This window comes from Nematolebias whitei, chromosome 10 (genome assembly GCF_014905685.2).
Source record: "Nematolebias whitei isolate Nwh7 chromosome 10, NemWhi1, whole genome shotgun sequence".
NCBI classification, from domain to species: domain Eukaryota; kingdom Metazoa; phylum Chordata; class Actinopteri; order Cyprinodontiformes; family Rivulidae; genus Nematolebias; species Nematolebias whitei.
The window spans coordinates 24,282,471-24,304,993 of record NC_056507.1 but is presented as its reverse complement, the minus strand read 5'-3'; the positions used below and the strand labels follow the sequence as shown (position 1 = coordinate 24,304,993).

The window sequence follows — 22,523 nt, the reverse complement described above, 5'->3', positions numbered from 1 at the left end:
CACGCTGTATTTTTGAAGGCACATGGGATAAGTGCTTCCTCCAGCAGCAGCATGTAAAATGTGAATTTTCTGTGAGTGTAAAAGTTAGCACCCAGCAGATGACTTTTGTTGGACATCCTCCTTATTCGTTTTTCATTGCTTTTGATTAATGCTCTGTCTGTAGCCAAAAATAGCAAACCAAACCAAACACTGGTTGTACTTGAAGCTGCCTGGCTATTGCTTCCAAATCTGAGAAGTCTGCTCTTGTTGTAAGTCTTTAACAGCCATTAAAAGAGCTTCTGAAGAATCTTGAGTTGCACTCTTGCACATATAACGTTAATGGGTCAAGAGCTTTCCCAGTAGTATCTATTAAGATCTATAAAATTTTAGCTTACTTTATAATACACAAGCAGTTAAAATAAATCTTTATTATTTTTTGCAATCTCCTTCTAGATCCTGTTCCTGTTTAGATATATTTGCAAATTTAAAATATTCATTTCTGTACTTTAAACATATACAGGGCAATTCAAATGAAACAAAAACAATTTATCTATTGCTAAATATATACATCTTTCAAACATGAGATGGGTTTTACTTGTTCAAAGCTTTGCGATACTTGAAATATAAACTAATTTATTGTATGTTATTAGGTCCACTGGCCGGCTCCGAGGGACAAAGTTGAAACATGCAAACTGGCCGGCAAAAATGTCAATGTAAGTATCTTTAAGAAAAAAAAAGAAAAATTATAATTAAAAACATGCCATGTGCGGCGTCACGTACATTCTGCTTGTCATCCTGTTGTTCATCCTGGTTTTGCTTTGTTTTTCTCTGTCCCTGCTTGTCCCAGTTGGAATGTGCTAATTTTATTCGAGTCCTCCACAATTACAATCGAACACATGTCTATGCCTGTGGGACAGGCGCCTTTCACCCCATCTGCGCTTTTTTAGAAGTGACTGGCCACAGACAGGTAAAGTACAAGTGAGCCAATACTAGCTCAGGATTTTATGTTTTGACTCAAATACCTTAAAGTAAAACGAATCTTAATCCACAGGATGGTGCATTCCAGCTCTTGTCTAACACAGTCGAGTCTGGCAGGTTGAAATGTCCTTTTGATCCCCTGCAGCCGTTCACCTCCGTCCTGACAGGTACGATGACATAGCGATGATGACATTGACCACTTTTTGCTGCACAGCACCAAGTAAATGGTTTTTATTTTTGCACAAGGCTGCCATTGAGAATTTGCATTCACACATTTGTTTTCCAAGAACTTCATCCCTGACAGTTTCGGTACGCAATTTAGTAGACCAGTTGACGTTTCACAGAGAACAACAAATTCATTTGACAGGCGATCATAGACAGCTTGTGTCTGAAAGCGTCTCTGGCACAAGTTGCTAATTCTGTCTGAACGTTTGGATTCAGTGAGGTCAAGAATCCAGTCAAAAGGATTCAATCAATCCATAAATTCACCGATTTTATGAAACTGGTAGAACTGAACTATAAAAATATAACGATGGTTACAAAAATACTTTACATTTAATTACAAATATAGTGTGTGCTTATTTCTACTTAATACCATACATCATTTCAGATCAGTACATATACGTAGGGACATCTTCAGACTTCCTGGGAAAAGACACTGCGTTCACACGCTCCTTGGGGCCTCCACCTGACCAGCACTACATACGCACAGACATCTCTGAAGACTACTGGATCAATGGTAAACACTCGCTTGCTCATGTACACATCACCATGCGGAGTGCACTCAAAACCTGTTATTAGTTTTTCACAATATTTCCAGCCTCTCCGCTGATACAAAGGGGCTGTTTGTGCCCTCCGGACGGTTATTGGCATTCCAGAGGGAAGGAAACAGTCCACTTATTCATTTAGCTGGACCTTTTTATATGAATGCCATTGGTGAACAGGGACCGCACCTACAGGGGAATTTACAGTGCTCCACAAAGTTCACAGTCCTGCTGTATGCATGTACATACACATGCACAGCCATCCCCATGCAAGGAGCCCTCTTTGCGTGTATCTCTAGTCTCAAGTGCTTTACAGCCCACTGACGGGCTGTTGAGTATCAACAGTTGTCTCCAAGTCCTAAATCCTTGCACATGGTCTTCACATTTCACAACTCCACGGTCAGAGATGTTTGCAGTAAATTTGTCTGTCTCTGTCTCTCAGTAAGTGTAAACATTGTGTGTTTGTGGAGGGCAGACTAACAGCCCATCATATCCTCCAGTGTCTCTTTTCCTGCGAGCCTGTGGAACATCTTTTGAGCGCGGCATGACTAACAATGACCTTCTGTCAAATGTGTTAGCAGCAGTTTATTAAGCTGTTCCAGTTGGGGGAATAACCCTCTGGTGTTTGGCTCGGCTTTTAGAGTTTGAGCTAATGTTGACGTAATGTCGCTGCAACTTTCAGGCTGTAGGACTTGTTCTCTCTTGAATTGGGACATTGTTGGAAAAACGGGGTTTATTTTCTTCCTCATTGCTATTTTATTATGGGCTGTGTTAACTCCAGATGTTACAACATCAATATTGGGGTTTTGAAAAGATAACTATTGGAAATTAATTCTATTTTTTATTCTATTCATATAAGAACATGGATTGTTCCATACTCAGGAGAAATACTTGTATGTTAACAAATTCCAAACTTATATATTACTGGTTAACAAATGTTCTTTATTTGATGAATATATAATATAATAGCCTATTTTTTGGACTATAAGGCACACTTAAAATCCTTTAATTTTCTCAAATACTGAATGAGCCTTATGTTCAGGTGCGCCTTAGGTATTGATTCTGGTTGTGCTTACCGACCTCGAGCCAATTTTATGTGGTTTATTGTGAATGAGTTGAATAAAGTTTGACTTATCTGACTGTTTTGTTTCACTTAATGCACCTTATAATCCAGTGCACATTATAGTCTGAAAAATATGGTACATGAAGCAAACAATAGAATTTTGTAGTAAAATGATACTTCAACCCCCCCAGAATTACAAAAAATATATGATGTGCATCAGGGTTTTTTCCAGATTCCCACAAGTAACAAAAATAGTTTAGTGTAACAACAATATGAAATGAAATGTGATCTCAACAATATGAATTAGTATGCATAAGACGATAATAAATGATTTGTCGTATTAGAAATTTTCTTTTCCATGCTCTATTTTTTTTTATTTTTAGCACAGAACTGATACCTAGGTCAGCATGATTAATATTTCTTTTTTTGCAGTTTCATCTTTATTAAAAGACAATTCAGCAGGATAAGATGTATAGCTTTGATTTTCAAACTATTTGAGCGCACTTTGGGAAGCTACTTTGCATGTTTGATATTTGAAGATTCAATAATTGGCCACAGCTTTAATAAGTAATTCTTAAAGTTTACCCATCACTGTTCTAATGTCACAGACCACGGCACTCAAACATATTGTCACTGTTAACCAGAACATTTAGATTTAAACACGAGGATTGGCTATTATTTATTATTAGTTTACTGAATAGCAATATTTATAGACTGAATATGCTAACTAATAATAATAGGGGCTGATGAGTATAGTGGAGACACCTGAGCAAAATGACAGCATGGAGCAGGTGTGAGTGGGCGGGGCTAAGGAGCAGCAGCTGACTGAGGAAAAGAGACTGATGGCACAGAAAGCAATATGATAAAAGTTTCAAGAACACAAACAAATTCAATAACAACAGCACAAACTAACAACAAAAACTTACTCTATAGAGATGAGACCTTTAGATTTAACATGTTCAGACTGGGATAGACATGCATCAATACACTAAATACACAATCATCTTATGTGGATCTTTTCTTTCAACAAGTTAGACAGACCTATTAGGGAAAACCGTGATGTTGTGAATGCATGAGATGTCACTGAAGTAAGTTCAAAGTAGATATATCAGCCAGTGTGCTTCAGCTCTTTGAGGGTCCCTGTGCCACACTCCTGTGTTGTTCATGCCAAACAGGCTGAACATCACATCAAATTAAATAAAGCAGATATTTACCTGTGAGCCTCTGAATTTAAACATGTTTATAGGGCCCACCAGCTGACCGCTGCCAGTTAAGATTTAAATCCTCTGGCGGTCATTGCATTGCTACACGTAGAAAGTTTATGCACAGCACAGGTCTGCTTTTTCTCAGTGCATAGAAGTAGCAATTAATTATATAATGTGAAACATGCTAAAAGTGTTAATGCAAACATTAGAATCCAATTCATGGTAAAACCATTAATTTAAAAAGTACTTCCCTTCTTTTGTCCCCTCTGTGTCTTCAGAGGCCAAGTTTATTTCTGCTCATTCCATCGCTGACACGTACAATCTGGATGATGACAAGATATACTTTTTCTTCCACGAGGTGTCATGGGAGGGCAACGATAAGAGCATCCTCTCCCGAGTGGCTCGTGTGTGCAAGGTAAGATATTACACAATTACACAAGGAAGGCGTGGACAGTACAGAGGAATAAAATGTGTGTGTGTGTGTGTGTGTGTGTGTGTGTGTGGGGGGGGGGGGTATGGATGGCTGCCCAGACCCTGGTTGTGTAAAGTAGCGCAAGAATAGCTGCCAGTTGAAGTGCAAGGGAGTCTTATCTGCTGAAGTGAATTCATCACATATTAATCTTTACATTTTCAATTAGAATTTGTTTTTTAAATTATTCCTGGAAGGAAGTCATACCAATATATTTAACCTTTATTTTATTTTTTTTTCGGGGCTAGATCAACGGCTATTATGATGATAATTACCTGGTAGTGCAATGGTGTTGACAGACATAATTTATGTCATAGCAGTTTGCATGTCAGGCAGGCTCTCTCTCTCACAGTTTTAGTCTTGCTTAAAAAAAACACTTTTATTGACTGGCATTTGACACTGTGTGTATTCTACAATGTTAGCCATTTAGTTATTATCTTTATCTATTTGGATCTATGTTTTGCGAGAATCTGGACCGGGCCCGTCCCTGAATCTGGTCCGGTTCCCCACCGTCGTCTGGTTCTTTTATTCCCAGATGGACAGGAAACTCGCGCTAACTCAAATAAAGCAAGAGATATACTTTCCGTTTACCAATTTAATGTTCAGGCAGGAAATAGTTACATGTTCAGCGCTGAGGCATCAGTCCGACTCGTCTTAACCCGGAAGTGGAAGCGGAGGCCCTGTGTCACAGAACGTCCCAGTTTATATTGGCCTTTGGCTCCGCCTTCACATCTGGGAGCACAGCCTATCAGAGTGTATCAGTGGGGGGACTATGTATGATGTCACTAGTCTTATCTGTCTTATCTTATCTGAGTTGGGATGTGAGGTAACCTCGTGTCATAACAGATTAATTCAGCCGCTGAGGCTTTTAGCCTTCGCTGAACAAGAAAAAAATAAAATTAAATTAAATTCAGTTCCCATAAGAACATTATTAACCTAAAGTTTATGTTAAATTTGAAACATAATTTCATAATTTATAATTCTTCAACATTTCCAATTGTGATGGGTTTCATAATAAAATGGTGTCCCCATTGAGTTTGTTGATTCCTATAAATATTTGGGTATCTTGGTCGACTCGTATCTCTCTTTTAAGCTCCATGTGGAAAACCTAGTAAAGAAACTGAAAGTTAAACTGGGTTTCTTTTTCAGAAACAGATTCTGTCGAACTCTGAATGCTAGGACAGTATCTGTGACTTTCCTTCCCTCCATTGATTACGGTGACAATATTTACATGAACGCTCCTACAAGATCCCTGCAGATGTTGGATGCCATCTATCATGGTGCACTAAGATTCATAACTGGCGTGATTATTGTACCCACCACTGCACCCAGTATTCACTGGTTAATTGGACATCATTAACTTCACGGCGACTCTCTCACTGGTATATTTTCATCTTTAAATCACTTCTTGGTCTGCTGCCTTCATACATCTCCTCCTACATGTCTCTGCGTGAGTGCAGCTACAGCGTGCGCTCTCAGGACATTATTACCTGCAGTGTTCCCTCAGTGAGGACTGAACTAGGCAAAAGGGCCTTCTCCTACTCCGCTCCTGTTTCTTGGAATATCTTACAAAAAGATTTGAAGCTCTCGACCTTGACCTCTCTAAGTGGCTTTAAGAATCTGTTGGACTCCTGGCAGGGACCAATGCAGACATGCTCCTGTTTTTAGTTTTCTACATTCGCCTTAGAATCTAGCTGTTTTTTGTTACTTTTTTTTAGCCATCTTATTTGTAAAAAAAAATTAATTAAAAAAAAAAAAATCTGTATACCTTTTTATAACTGTCTATTGTTGTCATCATTCTTTGTTGAAATCAGGTCTCTCTTGTAAATGAGTCCTCGGGGCTCAATGGGATCTACCTGTCTAAATAAAGGTTGAATTAAAAAAAATATATTTAATGATAATGTATAAGTTCTTGATAAATTCTTTTTGACAGCAAAATGGATCTAAGCTTAGATGGGCACACAATCAGAACATATTTACAGTTAAGGATTTTCAGTACGCCACACTATGCACCATTAATCACCCCAAATGGAACTATCTGACACAGCAGTTCACAGCCTTCAGAAATTTATTGCTAAATTCCTAGAGAAAAGCTTTCGGTATGTTTATGACTTGGGCATAAGCCACTGTTCAGACTGGGAACCCCATTTTTTTTCTTCTTCCTTGCTACCATCTCTTTCTCTTGTGCACTTTGTATTTTTGCTCTTGCTTTTGTTATTGTTGAGTGGGCCTCTCTCCATGTGACACGACTTAGTTGAGTGCTCCTAAGATCAATTCTTTTTGAAGATTGGCAACATTTGAAGCGTCATCCTGTAAGTGCCTACATCTTAGTGGGGGTCTCTGAAACACTCGAGTGTGTTTTTGAGTGTGTTGGCCCCCAACACTCTTCACTCAGATAATAAATTGGCCAAGTTTAACAAGCTGGTTCTCTTAAGCTTTTTATGCACTACAAAGAGCAACACTTGAACATAGCTTTATCAAAGATGGCAATGTAAAACAGCAATTAATGTGCTAAAGTAAAATGTGGATTGTTATAAATAAATCAGTTTTAGAACTTTCTTCAACAAGTTACACTTTCGTTTGTTTCTTTCATGTGTTCACTTTGCAATTTTCTCTTTACCTTTTAAAATATTCCTGAATTTTATGTGTTCTAATGAAACACATGCTGTTCACCTGTTTATTTTAAGAATTAGTGAAGGTAACTGAGGCTAGATTATACTGTATTTCTTGGTGACTGTGGATCAGTGGTTGGAGCTGTCGTCCTCCAATGAGAAAGTCAGAAGTTTGATTCCAGGCAGAATGCAGTCACATATCCAAATGTACTTGAGCAAGACAGTGAACCTCTCAATGGCTCCAGTGTACCCCATCAGTGTATGAATGTGCTCTAAAGCATTGGTTAGATTCTATAGAATGTTTTATTCAGATCAGTTTTGTAGAGGTGTAGTAGACTGTTGTATGAATGTGTTTGTTGATGCACAAGTGAAAGCACAGATTATAGGGATGCATGATATTGGACATTTGGCTGATATCCGATATGCCGATATGTTAAAACTTTTTTTGGCTGATAACCAATATTTTATATACGTTCCTTTGTCAGAACATAGCCCTCTTATTTAGACTTATTTGCTACAAAAATTGTGCAACAGCTGTAAGAGCTGGTGACATATATTCAGTAACAGCCATATGATATGCATAGCACTTTAACTTATATTAAATGAAAAGTGTTAAATGTTGTTTATTAGCATTAGTCACCTGTGATGCTGTCTCACTTGTGGAGGCTTGTTCCAGGTTCCTAGCTGCAGTGTGGGATCCTCTGAACTCTTGTGCATGAAGGACAGACTTTTTAAGTTCAAAGTTTTTGTCTATCCATTGTGCCGTAAGACTAATCATGCTAATGGGGCTAACATTTGACGTCCAAACGTCTGTGGTAAAACTCACCCAAGTGCTATCGGCTATCAGCTTCTCAATGTTTGTAACATTACGTCGGAAAAATATCTCAGACTGGGGACGATGTAGCGAGGCTCATCATAGTCCATAAATCTTCGGAATCTGACATCCTCACCAACGAAAAATAAAACTTCCACACGGCCGACATTTTGAATTTTCCTCTTCGCCATGTGATCAGGTAGGCGCACATGGCGTCATTACGTTGTGCTGCCGCTGCAGGCAAAAACATCCATCCATTATCTTTTACCCGCTTTCTTCCATTTTGGGTCACGGGAGTCGCCGGTGCCCATGTCCAGCAATCACTGTGCGAGGGGCCAGGTACACCCTGGACGGGTCACAAGTCCATCACAGGGACACATAGAGACAAACGACCATCCACTCTCTCACTCTCACCTAGAGACAATTTAGAGTTACCAATCAGACTAACATGCATGTTTTTGGTCTGTGGGAGGAAACTGGAGTACCCGGAGAAAAACCCACGCTTGCACGGAGAGAACATGCAAACTCCACCCAGAAAGGTCCCTGGACTGGGATTTGAACCAAGGACCGCCGGCAAAAACAGCACCTTTTATATAGGCGAGTTATTTTAATGGAATGGCCGATGTCCGATATTGAACTTTAACGCTAATATCGTTCGATACGATACATGCCGATAATATCGTGCATCCCTAACAGATTGTCTAGTATGGCACTTTGTGTAGTTAGGTCAACAAGAAAGACACAATAAAAATACACTACATTTACCATTTCTCTTTACAAGTTCAATAGATAAGGTACACCTGGACTGCAATAAAGTAAAAACTAGTTTCTTGGCCATTTCATCTTTTCTGACTGTGGTTCTGGTTTTGATTATGCGCTTACGTTTCAGAATGATGTTGGTGGGCTGAGAAGTCTGACCAATAAATGGACAACCTTCCTCAAAGCCAGGCTTGTGTGTTCTATTCCTGGACCAGATGGTGTGGACACACACTTTGATGAGCTCCGTAAGTGACTGTGAGATTAACAAGTGATTTATGCCAGTAAAGTGACTTTTATCTTGAAGCAGCCTTCTGTGAGCAGTTTCTTAGAGGACTGAATTGTATTAGCACTGGCTCCGTTCTACTAATAGCCAGTTTAAAATTCATAATGAAGGAAGGGCAGCTGAATGATTTCATTTTAAAAAGGCAGCAAAATAACCTTTACATTGACATTTTTTCTTTAAGAGGACATCTTTCTGCTCCCTACCAGAGATGACAAAAACCCTGTCGTATATGCAGTCTTCACAACTTCCAGGTACCACAGTTTTTGTCTCATCTTCGTGTTCATCGACTGTGGGAGTCTTTTCTTTTCTTCCTGGCATAAATAGTTGTTTCTACTTCCAGTTCCATTTTCCGTGGTTCAGCAGTGTGTGTGTACCGCATGGCAGACATAAGAGCTGCGTTTAATGGACCTTACGCCCACAAGGAGGGGCCCGACCACAGATGGGTAGAATATGAAGGAAGAATACCATATCCCCGTCCTGGAACGGTATGTTGCCCCCCTCCTCATGGAAGAACTCAAAGAAGCAACACTGGAACTTTTCTAACTGTTGATTATGTTTGGACATATCAGGAAAAATATACAACTTCTCTTTTTTCCAAATTACCAAAAGAATAAACATGAACAAATTGAAAAGTGGTGTATTAAAAAAATACAGTTGTTAAGAAGCTGCAGGGTGAACCTCATTATTAACAACCTAATCATGAGTTCGATGAGGTTACATGCCATGTTAATCAGATTCTTGTTTAATTTGTTTAAATACTGTAATCAGGCAGGGATACATGGCAGGTTTGATTCTGTATAAACTCCAAGTGCACAGCTGCGTGAGTCCTCACCGTGAGTTCCCCACAGAAAGAGGAACACATGACACAGATGGTTCACATTCACTTTGCCTCCTGCAGTTCTTATTTACACCATAGGACGGAGACACACACCAGTGAATCGTCTAAGCCAGGGCTCTGCAGCCTTTATTGTCAAAAGAGCTATTTTTGACTTGCTCACTATTATGATCCACCAACTGCCAGCTGGTTCCCTGTGGACCGTATCAAGTTTGTTGGAGGCAGCCTCTTCGGCCAGTAGGCGTGACATTATTAAACTAAAAATATCTAACAAATATAAACAGTCATTGATATTTTTACTTTTTAAGACAAAAGAAAAGACCAGTTTCATGTAAAGAAGGGATTTTTTTATTTAATTACATTTTTTTTTTTTTTTTACCAATTTAATAACAAGACTTGAACTATGCAGGCCTATGTAACTTCTTTTTTTTAATGTGGAAAAATCAAGTTACCTACTTTGAAGTAATAAACCATAGAGTATAAAAATAGGCCAGTTTGTTAGATATGTAATTAAAAATTTAAATAAATGCCATTATATTCCAGACAGATTCCATTTATTTTGACTTGTCAAACTGATTCTCCGTATTTCTTCTCTGGAACTCGTCTTAAAGGTATTACAAAAAAATATTTTGGATTTAGGAGAAATATCACATTATAAGACTGGAAGTCGGCTTAAAGAAATGGCTAACAAACGCCCAGCATTATGAATTCAACATGTCGACCCTTAACATTTTTGAAAATGACAAGAAAGCTGTTAAAACAAGCTCTGTCTTGTTGCTGCTACACAAATCAATACATTTCTGTTTCATGTCAGTTTTGGTCAACGTTTGAAAGAGCCACTGCAGAGGGACCAAAGAGCCGCATGTGGCCCTAGAGCCACACGTTGCAGACCCCTGGTCTAAGCAGAACCACTGAAATAAAATATAAAATAAAATAAAATATTGACTTTGATCATCAAATAAACAGCAACACTTTAGTTTTTTTTTTGTTTCTCAGTGCCCCAGCAAGACATACGACCCAAGAATCAAGACCACTAAAGACCTCCCGGATGACGTCATCAGCTTCATTCGTTTCCACCCTTTGATGCAACGCTCTGTGCACCCGCTGACTGGCCGGCCCGTGTTCACACGCGTTCGAGTGGATTACACCCTGACTCACATTGTGGTGGACAGGGTTGCAGCAGACGATGGACAATATGAAGTTATGTTCCTGGGAACAGGTAAGAAGACACTTCTAATCTCAATGGTCTCTGTAAGGTTCTTGGTGACCAGCAGAGGGCAGTGGACGACTTTGAGTAGATCCTAACCTTAAACAGATTTTCTTTATGATGGTCATGAAACACTACATCCAGTTCGCATTATGATTGTGACTAAACATAAAACATTTCTCCATTTAAAATTTGTTGGCAGACACTTTTGGCTGTATGAGGTTCATTCACTTTAGAAAATAAATATGTGTTTAATTGTTCTCAATAATCCAGGTAGATACATCTAACAATGAGTCAGGTCCTCTGGACGGATTGAAACAATTAGTCTTTTATCCAAAAGTCTTTTGGATAAAAGACAAAAACATTTCAACAAAGAAGAATCCGTCCAGAGGACCTGACTCAACCTTCTTAAATGTGTTTGAGTGGCTTGTTGCTGTGTTTCCTGCCTTTGCTGCAGATGCTGGTTCAGTTCTGAAGGTGGTGAGCATCACCCAAGAGAACTGGTCAACAGAAGAAGTGATTCTCGAGGAGCTTCAGCTGTTCCAGGTTAGACACGCACCATAACCACACATATTAATCAACTACAAGAGCCGTTCAGATCTTCATGAGTGGAGGTCTGCAGAAATGTTATGAACGTTTAACATCTTGGTGGATAGCTCTTTGAATCACCTCAGCTTGAAGCTCTTTGAAATTAGTATTTTGCCTTAACACTAATTTTGCTTACTTAGGTTTGGGTTGTGTACAGATTAATTACAGATACTATACTTACAGATTACAGTTTATCAATTTGGTGTTTTTTTTTTTTTTTCCAAATTGAGGCTGCACAAACATCTATCTACAACAGATATGATATTAATTATTCATGCAAACATAATATTGTAATAATATTGTAAAAGCTCTCAACTTTGTTGCTTTTGCTTTAAACCGGATTCTAATATTTCTGTGGCTGAATGATCAATCCACAAACTATTTGTCACACATTCACTATGCTTTGCATTCATGTACTGTTTCAAATCTTTATTCAGTATTTTTTTATTGATATACTGAAAGTTGTACTTTTTTTTTTCTTCAGGTTTCCTCCCCCATTCTCACTTTGGAGCTTTCTTCCAAACAGGTTTGTCACTTTTTGCACTCTCTTTTTCTGCCCATGCATCTGAACAATGTCTCTGTGCATTCTTGCCACAAACACTCAGTATGTCTTGTGACACATGCCTGACGTGTCACAAGACATACGGTTTTATTTACCCTCAGTTAAAACATGCGTTCAGATTTACTCGCCGTCTTTAGCTGTCCTTATTTTCTCACCCTTCCGTCTCATTAACTCGAGGTCAGGGGTGTCAGTAGACACTTCAACCCCAATCACTGCTGTCATTAATCTCCAGCGCAGTTTGACCCGTGTCTGCATCGATGTGCCTGCTTGTTAGTGTTTCCAAGCAAGTCAGACCAGATCACCAGTTGAACCAAGAAATCCTTAGATCCAGACGACTCGTTAATCATTTTGATGTTCTTGAATTCATATGTTTTGTTTTCAGCTATAGTAAATTCTGTTTTTCACTGTAGCAACAGCTCTACGTGGGATCCAGAGAGGGATTAGCTCAGGTTTCCCTCAGCAGATGCCACCTGTATGGCCAAGCCTGCGCTGAATGCTGCCTGGCACGGGACCCTTATTGCGCCTGGGATGGTCACACGTGTTCCAGATACATCCCTGCATCTAAAAGGTTTGTCAGATGGTGCACCAACTGCACTTGGAGAGATTTCCTTATCTTTGTGGTTCAGTAGGTGCTTTATAAAACCATTCAGCCTTTGACGTGCGCACACGAACACATGAGCTTAAAAGACTTCAGATAAGAACGCAACATGGTCCAAGCTAAAAATATGTGCAATAAAATAAGATAAATACATAAACTGCTTTTTACCAACCATTTGGTGCTTTTACACTGTATTTGTTTTTACATTAGTACTTCTTAGAACTATAGGTATACTGACAATCTTTGCGTTATGTATTCCCTTCTTCGTCTTATTTTCCAACAACAGTTGTTTGTCATGTCAGAGTGCATTAGCTCTTTCTAGGATCTGAAATGCTATTTTTACTTATTTGGCTCAACAGTTATTCTACACCTCCAGGGTGTAATCCTGGAGGTTCAAAAGTTGTGCGTGTTGTTGTTTTCTAGTCTTTGGTCTCTGTGCTCTCACCCTCGTATCTGCAGAATCACTGCCCTGCAGCTAGACGGGTCAAACTGTCATATTATTAGACAGTGGGGGTGTTGTTATTGTTTGGGTATTAGTGGAGGCCCTGCTTTTGGTCTCCTGGGCTCTTTGAAAGCAGATCTTGGGTGAATGCATGCTGCAGATGTCCTATCACACACAACCAAACGGAAGTGGAGGAAGAAATCAATACAAGCTAGAGGAGATCAAGTGAGCAGAAAGGTCCAACAAATAAATAAGTTGTATCCATTGTTTTCTTTTAAATACCTGTCCTCTATGACATTGTAGAAAAATCGATGCATTGTATTTTAACCCCCCCTAAAATAACAGTAAAAAAAAAAAAAAAAATCTTTAAAAATTGTTGTGCCTAGGTAAAATCCACTTGTATTGTATTGCATCTTTCACAGCTAAAATAACTTTCAAAATGCTTCATGATAAATTAAATTATTGTGAATACAATAAGATAAAAGCCAAAGATTTTCTTCTACTTTCGGCTGCTCCCTTCTTCAGGGGTCACCACAGTGAACTAACTCGTATGAAAACTTGGCAATTGTTTTTACGCCGGATGTCCTTCCTGACGCAGGCACAAACCACTGAGCTACCACAGCCCTCTGTGTGGAGCAGAGAGCTGCTATCTCTGGCACCTGGGGGAGCAGATGGTGGAGGTTAAGGGCCTTGCTCAAAGGCCCAAAGTGGGGCAAATGAGGGTGGTGGCAAGTGTGGGTGTTTCACCTTTCCCACCACATTTTGATGTCGGTCCGGGGAGTTGAACTGGCGACCTTCAGATCACAGGCCCATCTTCTCTAACCTCCACACCATCACTCCCTCAAGATAAAAAACAAAGTAATAAATAGACATAAATTAATGTCAAACAACATTAAACAAAATTGTGTTAAAAAAGCTTTTCAGCTGTTTCTTTGAAGGGATGTATGTTCCACTGTCAAGTGGTACCTGCTTGCAAAGGTCAGTCCCTGTGAGTTTTTATAATAATAATAATAATCATCGTCATTTTATTTAAAAAGTGCCTTTCAGGACACCCAAGGACACTTTAGAGCAAGAAACATATCAGAAAGATTGTGTAAAGACAAACAACAAGCACAGCGCAAAGATCAACAAGAATACATTGAAATATAAAATACATAAAGCAAAGTTAAGGATAAGCGAGTCTAAAGAGAGGTGTTTTCATAGCAGACGAATAGAGAGAGGTGGTGTTTCGTAAGTCAGGGGGGTAAAGAGTTCCAGAGATGAGGGGCAGAGCAGGTGAAGGCCCTGCTCCCCATAGTGGAGAGGCGGGCAGCGGGTACATGGAGGTGTAGCGAAGAGGAGGATCTGAGAGAGCGAGAGGGGATGGAGATGTGTAGGAGGTCAGATAGGTAAGAAGGGGCAAGGTTGTGGATAGCTTGGAAAGTGAGAAGAAGAACTTTGAAGACGATGCGTGATTTAACCGGGAGTCAGTGGAGCTGCTGCAGGACAGGAATGATGTGGTTATAGGAGGAGGTTTGAGTCATGACACGGGCGGGCAGCTGAGTTTTGGACCATCTGTAGCTTCCAAAGAGATTTGTTAGGAAACCCAAAGAAGAAGGGAGTTGCAGTAGTCCATCCTTATTGACATAAGGGCTTAAATTGAAAAGTTGGGCTTTAACAAGTGAGACATATAGTGACCATGTGAACATTTAAAATGTCAATTTATAAAGGAATTCTAAAAGTAAGAGGTATCTACTGAAGACAGTTAAAACAGGAGTCCCTTGAGTTCTTGAATGTTCTTTGCTGCAGAGTTTTGCACCTGCTGAAAAAAATTAAGGTATTTTTTGATAAGAAAAGTTCAAAATGTATTACAGCAATCAAAACAAGAGGAAATAATAGCATTCATATGATCTCTAATTTATGGCTTGACACAAGCTGTTCTTAAAGTAAAAAAAAAATTGAAAATATTGATTTTAAAAGTTCATTGACACAAAGACCATTTGTGGAACTATGCTTTAGTGGGCAACGAGTAGACTTTCTGTCTTTTCTAAGCTTAGCTTAAAGAAGTTATATTTTAATAATTTTTTAAGGTCTGACAAGCAATCAGGTAAATCACTCATCAAATGAGTCATCAGAAGAGCTCTTTAGTGAAACGTTATCTGCTTATATTTGGTAAGAGATACTAGTAAGTAAATAAGCTGACCAAAAGGGAATATTTAAAGCAAAGCCCAGGCCTGACTACAAAAAGATTCTTGAGGCACTCCACTTGAAAGATCGTTTGACATGATTTGATTGTTATAAACACTGAAACATCAAATTGAAAGGTAGAAAATTAATCATTCCAAATGAGTTCCTGAAATCCACACAAAATAATGCATTTTTTTCTTATGTGGCTTAGTAATGTAACATACATTACAATTATGTGAAATATAAGAAAAAATATATAACTCCTTTAAAAAAATCACAATGTGTTTGTTTTCCAGGCGAGCCAGAAGACAGGACATTAAAAACGGGGATCCTGCCATTCAGTGCTGGGGCACAGAAGACAGTATGTCGACTCCATGCTGTTAGAAATCATCTCATGTCACTCTTTATTAATTGGTTTACTTATCAGCCATTAGTTACTCATTTGTGGAAGCTGTGAGATGTCTGCTCTGTTTCCTGCAGGTCTTGGTAGGGGTAAAGTGAAGGAGGGTGCTCTTTTTGGAGTTCAGAACAACTCCACCTTCCTTGAATGCATCCCCAAATCTCAGCAGGCTCAAATCCAGTGGTTTATCCAAAAACCTGGATCTGAACGCAGAGAAGAGGTCAGAGCGGCATTTATGTACATGTTTATACAAACCAGCTCATCTCTCTAACATGAAGTATTCTGACCATTTTAACTCACTCCTCTTTGTAATGTCTGGAGGTGATCAGTGTGCTGACTTCTTTCTAGGCGTACCTTGGTAATTTTTTTAATTATTTTCTTGACAAATCAAAGCACAGACAAGTTATGAGGCCAAGACTTTTTTTTTCTTACATAACAACGCCAAGAATCCAAGAACATTATACTTGACTTGAGCTCCATTGGCTCTGAAGTCAAAATCGTAAACCTCCAGCTACAAATCACACATCCTTCCCTGTCTCCCTGTTCATGTGGGTTCAGGATTTTCTGGAAATCTTTGCAGCCCCCTCTCTCTGAGAGGAGTGAAGAATGATTTATTCTAAACTCGATCTGTATAAAAGCAATGTATAACTTTTTTGAAAATAAAATAGGAAACCATTTGGGATAGAATGGAAATTGGATGAGGAAATAACATGGGGCACAGGGTGTCAATATGTGCAGGATCTTAAAATGGGGTTAATAATAGTTATCTATTAAAACAAAGACGAGCTATAAGAAAAGTCAATAAAACGTATTTTAGGAGATCTAAAAATGGTGCAAGCTGATGTTTCTGGTGAAGTTTTGATGTAATTCCGCTTTTCTTGTTAGATAAAAAGGAAACATTCCTAAAAGCTTCAAAACTAATATCAGTATCAACCCTTCTTTAAACAAGTTTAAACTAGTGAGGTGTTTCATTATTTTAATCAAAGTCTTTTAATTGATTTTTTTATTTATTTTTTTAACATACAAACAAAAAGGAGAACACACACACACACAAAAAAAAACTTCCCACACTGGATCAGTCACACACATAAATAAACTAAATAGGCATTGACAAGTTTTCCACATACAGCATTAAAGGCTTCAAGTGTCCCAAAATCTTTTTACAGAACCCTTCAGGGTATATCTGATGTTTTTACAAATGAATATGATACATCACTTTTCTTATCCAATGAACATATGCTGGGGGGGTGGGGGGGGGTTCCTTCCATCTGCACAAAACAAGTCTCCTGGCCAGAGGAGAGCCAAAAGCAATCATATCCTTCTCGTACTTGCTGAAGGACGTATTTACAGGGACCACCCCGAACAGTGAGATGAGATGGGGATGGGTGTACAGTTGTGCCACATATCCCAGAGAAGGTGTCAAAAATAGATAGTCAAAAAGTCCACAGTTTGGGACAGGTCCAGAATGTATGCAAGAGTGTAGCTGGAGTTTGTTTACAAAGATTACATGTAGGGTCCAGGTTGGCTTTGATCTTGGACAGCTTGTATTTGGATCAGTGCAGCCTGTGCACCACCTTAAATTGAATTACAGCATGTCTCAGACAAATCAAGGATGAATAAATGTTCTTAATGATCTTTCACCAGATTGAGCCTGATATGAATTCCTCCAGGTTCGTTTCCCATTTTAGTTTAAGGGAGTCAGGTGTTTAATTTTTAATCACAAACTATTCAATAGACCCACTTTGGTTTTGCAGATGTGAAGCGCTATTGTCCATTAACCCAAAAAATATGCTGGTGTGAATTCTCAGTCATCCCGGACATGACAGGAAGACAAGAAGAAAGACAAAGAAAGACAAACTGACAAACTGGCCTCCTACTTCCCAAATGCTCAAAGTCATGCTTACCCCATCGCCAAAACACTGCTCACTCATCTGTCCCCACTTCTCGCTCTTCGTCCTTATTCCCGACAATGTTGCCCTTTCCTCTGTCTCAGGGACGAGTTTAAGCATCAACAGGTGCAAAGGCTGTTAAAGACCCATGTGTTCCTTAACAGACTCACACTGCAGATAGCTCTGTTGTTTTTTCTCTGTGTGTGTGTGAACGTGTGTTTCATTTTGTGTGAGCAAACACACACTCACACACAGAATAAAACAAACAGAGCACTCCCTAGTGACAGCCATGTGTGTTTTGGGTAATGAACACAGTGGGGTGTTTTCTCTGGTTGTGTGTCTGAGCATGCACAGGTCTGTGACCTGCTGGACTACAAGAAAAAGTATAAAAAAAGTGAATGAACAAGTTTTTGTTTTTCATATTTTGCTTTATCATTTTGTAGAAACAGAATAAATAGATGCAACAAAGTTGAAATGGAGAAAACTACTAATTATTTGGTGTTTTTACATCCACGTATGTAAGCTTCTATAGGATAGTTTGACAGTTTTCCTGTCATTATTATTGTTATTTTTTTGTAGATTTATTATTTTCAAAACCTGCAGACTGACTTCTTGTGTTTTGTTTAAATGGTTTTATTTGTACATTTTGGCTACAGTACTAAAACATCAGTGCCAAAGCAGATATCTCAGTTTGGGTTTCTAGATGCTGGATGTCCTTGCTTGTTCTCACAGCTGTGCAGCAGGTGATGTTTGACTCGTATTCATCTCTCAGTCTTTGTGTTTTTTTTTTTCCTCCTGGTCTGTTTCCTTCTGTCTGTCATCTCCTTTTCTTCCCTGTTCGTTAACCTTACTCATCAGTCCCACCCTAATCTCTCCTCACGTCCCGCCTTTGTGCGTCTCAGTTTGCACACGTTACTTCATACCTTTCATGTTGTTTCTACAAGTTCCCCACTGCGTTGCCCTGCTGTGTTTTGGGGTTTTGATAGAGGCGTCTTCCGCCAGCTGTACACAACACCTGCAGCCCAGTCAAATAGTCACTCCCCTCATGCACTCCCTTTTCTTGTTCTGCCTGTAAAAGTCAGCTATTAGCTCTAAAAATGTTGAATAACAATGTTATCTGGAAAGAATTAAGTTGTCCTCCTCACAGAGATTGTGGTGACAGTTGGGGTTCGGAATGCCAGATCATTACGAAACTACTAACAAGAAAAGCATGGACGATGATGATGATTTTCATGCAAGGAGTTAATTACATCAAAGCGCAACGTAACAAGAACCACAGGACATATATTTGACACGTGAACTATCAAAGTAGCTACGAGGTAATTTGAGATTTCTTCCCTCCTGCACCTCTGATTCCTTACAGTCCGAAAAGCAGAGTTTTAATTGGTTGCTTTTCATGCGTGCAGACAAACACTTGACACTTTTTTATGCTGGATTTCTATCACTTCCAGGAGGATGCTGGCTCAGTCACACTGTTATACAAACAGACCACTACACACACATACACACATTACGACAGACCAACTGGGTGAGTTTAAATATGTGGCTTTGCTGTTTAATCACAGTTGTCTTGAGTTTAAATAGCTGTGGGCCAACTTAAGGACCACAGATAAGCACATAAATACAAATTGAATGGTTTAAAATTGATACATGGGCAAAAGGTAGATTTTTTCTTTCATGTGCCATGCATTTTAAGGGTGGCGTCTCAAGAAACTGACTACGATAGGAGAAAGAACAGAGTTTAAAAATCAAACTACATCTGCCTTCACTTGAACAACACATAATTAGTGTCGAACCAAAATACCACCGGTGAGTTATTGCCATTACACAGTTGGTAAAATTTATTGAACAATTCTGCTCGTCTTATCAGTTCCACCTATGGGGGGTCAAAGCAGGGCTGTGGGAGGTATGCGTTTGAAGAAGCTAACTCACACACACGCACACACACTTTCCAGTCCAGCACAGCTGTGTTGCTTTAAGCTCTGTGACAGCAATGACACCACCTGATGAATCATTATTGATGCCAAATGAAACGAGGAGAATTGATCATTTTTTGCCTTAAAGACGAGCAAAAGGAGCAAAAGGAGCGAGACGAGTGAGACAAACACTTTCCAACCAGCACAAACTCTCATTGTGCATCTAAAGAGCTCTCCATAGGACAAGGTGACCTCTGAACCTCCTCCTCCCCAGTGTGGCTAAAACTCACCACACCTTACTCAACATGGTTCCTATTTCAGGGACCATTACACACCTTGAATACAAATCATGCGTGACAATTTGTGTATGAGCAAGGACAGAATTTGTAGTCAACATCTTGAGCTTTTGTGCCAATTTAGACTGAGTTCTTGTTTTAACAAAGAAAAAAAAAGATTTGTTTGTATACCAAATACCATCTTGTAAGGTGGTCAGTAAGTATATTTACTCTATTTACTTTGTGAATTCACATATATTTTTACTTTCCATGTCTTCTAATGCCATCTTTTTTATTTCTGTCTCACTTCAATTCACAGATAAAGCTGAACATTTGATATGCTGTGTTATTACAATAACATTTGCAGATTTTTGGGGTCCGAGATGGGGTAGAGGTAGGACAGCTGACCTGGAACTTCAAAATCCTGGGCTTGATCCTCAGCCATTCCCACATGTCGTGGTGTCTCTGAGCAAGACGGGGCGCCTACATAGCTGCCCACAGCTCCACCTGGGTGTATCCCAGGTGCAATGGGTTAAATGCAGATAATTTTGCCATTGTATGGGAATATACAATGATGACAACACATAGCACTTATCTTATAAAACTTGATGGTTGCTAAAAGCCTTTAGGATGGCAGTTCAGGTTCAGGTTAGGTTTATTTGCAAAATCAACACAAGGTCAACAATGCAATGAAATGCTTAGGACGAGAAGAACCGTCTCGGCTCTCCAAAATCCCTCCCACCCTCGCAAAAATCCCCAACAAGAAATACCAAAGCATGCAGCAAAAATACTCAAAAACACACACAAAAAAAATGTATACTAAAAAACAAGGCACTACAGTTGAAAAAGAAACACATCTACAGTGTGATTCGGTTAGATGTGAGGTTCTTTCAACATCATGGTTCTGTTCTGTTAGTTGGATGGTCTCGTTAGCAGCTTAGCAGGTCTTGCTAGCAGGTCCAGTCAGCAGCATGATGGTAATAAGGATCTCAGAAGCTGCCCTCACAGACCGCAGTCCAGAACCGGGTCCAACAGACAGAGGACATCCAAGGTTTCCATGAGGAACTGAACGGGTCCGTAGAGTTCGGTCCGTGCAGGAAGATGGAGGATCCCCTTAGCATCATTAGCAGGCCCTGCTAGCAGCTTGATACTGACCTCAGCAGCAGCCCTCCTGGATTGTCCTCCAGAACCGGGTCCAGCAGACTGAGAACATCCAAGGACGTCCTCCACAGAGCCGAACAGGTCCGTAGAGTTCGGTCCGTGCAGGCAGATGGAGGAGCATGGAGACGAACATCATGACAGGCCGGAGCCTGAGCCTGAGACTGAAGGGGGCCGGGAACTTTACCACAATTTCAGGATGGCACGATGGCAAGACAGCGACACACAAAACTCCACGTGTGTCACGGTCATACCTGTAGCGTGTGTGGTGTAGGCACAAAAAAAAGGTTATAGCAAAAACAACAGGAACAAAAAAAAAAAAGAGTTGAAGCGGAGCTCCCATCAGTGTGACCATGTTGTGGTGCTCGTGACGTCACTGTCCTATGGCTTATTGTATTGTTTTTCCAAACTAATCTATTGATTGATGCCAAGAATTATAAGCAAAGTGATTCATAAAAGAATTTATTGATAATTGTAAACATTTTTTTGTTAGAGTCTTAGCTGATGCTTTACATAATGGGTATTTCTGTTACCTTTAGTTGAATATTTTAATAATTGCTTCCCCACTAGTCTATATCTTGAATTTTTCGGGGCTTTATGAAAATTTTATTCTGGCTTCTCAAACCGAAGAAAGTTGTGAGCTGCTGTGTCTCTAATGTGTTTGATTTTCCTTGCAGGTCAAACTGGATGATCGTGTCGTCCACACAAGTCGAGGACTGCTGATTCGCTCTCTTCACGCCTCTGATGTTGGAGTGTACATCTGTGTAGCTCAGGAGCACTCACACTTCACGCACACCCTCCTCCGTCTCGAGCTCCAGCTCGTTGCACACGGACAACTGGACAGAAAACACAAGGTCAGTGAAGACACTGTGGTGGAGCCGCACCACGCAGCAGAGTCACACCAGCGTTATAAAGACTACCTGAGAGCGATGAGCACACCTTTCCACTCCCTGGAGGAGTACTGCGATTCACTGTGGCTGGACAAGAAGTCAACAAGGCTGCGAGCAAGGGCTCCAGGAGGGGGCAAATGGAAATACGTCCAGGAGTTAAAGAAGAGCAGAAACAGGAGACATCACAGAGAACGAGAGGCAGACAGAGACAGGACGAGTCCGAGGCGGGCTGTGAGGACAGCAGAGCAGTGACAGAGGAATGAAAAACAACCAGGTTAGCTCAGTTTATCAGCAGGTTCAATAAGACGCAGATCTGTAAAATTACAGTCTTAAATAAGCAAATAAAGTTTACCTCTGAGGCTATTTCACCAAAGAAATATGGTTCAGAAATTGATACTGAACAACAGAATGTAGAATTAGTGCAGATAGGCCATTTATTTTACTGAAAAAGGCAAACGATGCAATTATGCAGTTGGTAAAACGCACAATTACTTTTTAATATCCATTACTGACGTATGAATAATTGCAACATGACTAGCATTTCTTATGACTTTGATTCCATTATATTTTTCCAGTAAAATCAAACCTTCAAATAATGCTGATGAAATTTTATAAGAAGATTTGATAGAGCTGGTAAAAATAGAAATAAACCAAAAGTTTGTTCCAGTTGT

At 39.7% G+C, this 22,523-nt stretch overlaps 1 protein-coding gene across 1 annotated transcript in view; it reads left to right on the top strand.

The window, feature by feature from the left end:
* Positions 1-22,320, top strand: part of sema3d (sema domain, immunoglobulin domain (Ig), short basic domain, secreted, (semaphorin) 3D) — a 34,711-nt gene extending 12,391 nt beyond the window's left edge. Inside the window, exons 4-18 of the mRNA XM_037683484.1 lie at positions 630-692; positions 827-946; positions 1,031-1,124; positions 1,568-1,696; positions 4,268-4,404; positions 8,774-8,888; positions 9,108-9,177; positions 9,267-9,411; positions 10,758-10,980; positions 11,426-11,514; positions 12,041-12,082; positions 12,529-12,686; positions 15,621-15,685; positions 15,805-15,944; positions 21,640-22,320. Coding sequence (XP_037539412.1) covers positions 630-692; positions 827-946; positions 1,031-1,124; positions 1,568-1,696; positions 4,268-4,404; positions 8,774-8,888; positions 9,108-9,177; positions 9,267-9,411; positions 10,758-10,980; positions 11,426-11,514; positions 12,041-12,082; positions 12,529-12,686; positions 15,621-15,685; positions 15,805-15,944; positions 21,640-22,104 — 2,055 coding nt within the window. The 3' untranslated portion in view covers positions 22,105-22,320. The remainder of the gene's footprint in view (positions 1-629; positions 693-826; positions 947-1,030; positions 1,125-1,567; positions 1,697-4,267; positions 4,405-8,773; positions 8,889-9,107; positions 9,178-9,266; positions 9,412-10,757; positions 10,981-11,425; positions 11,515-12,040; positions 12,083-12,528; positions 12,687-15,620; positions 15,686-15,804; positions 15,945-21,639) is intronic.
* The last annotated feature ends 203 nt before the right edge of the window (positions 22,321-22,523 follow it).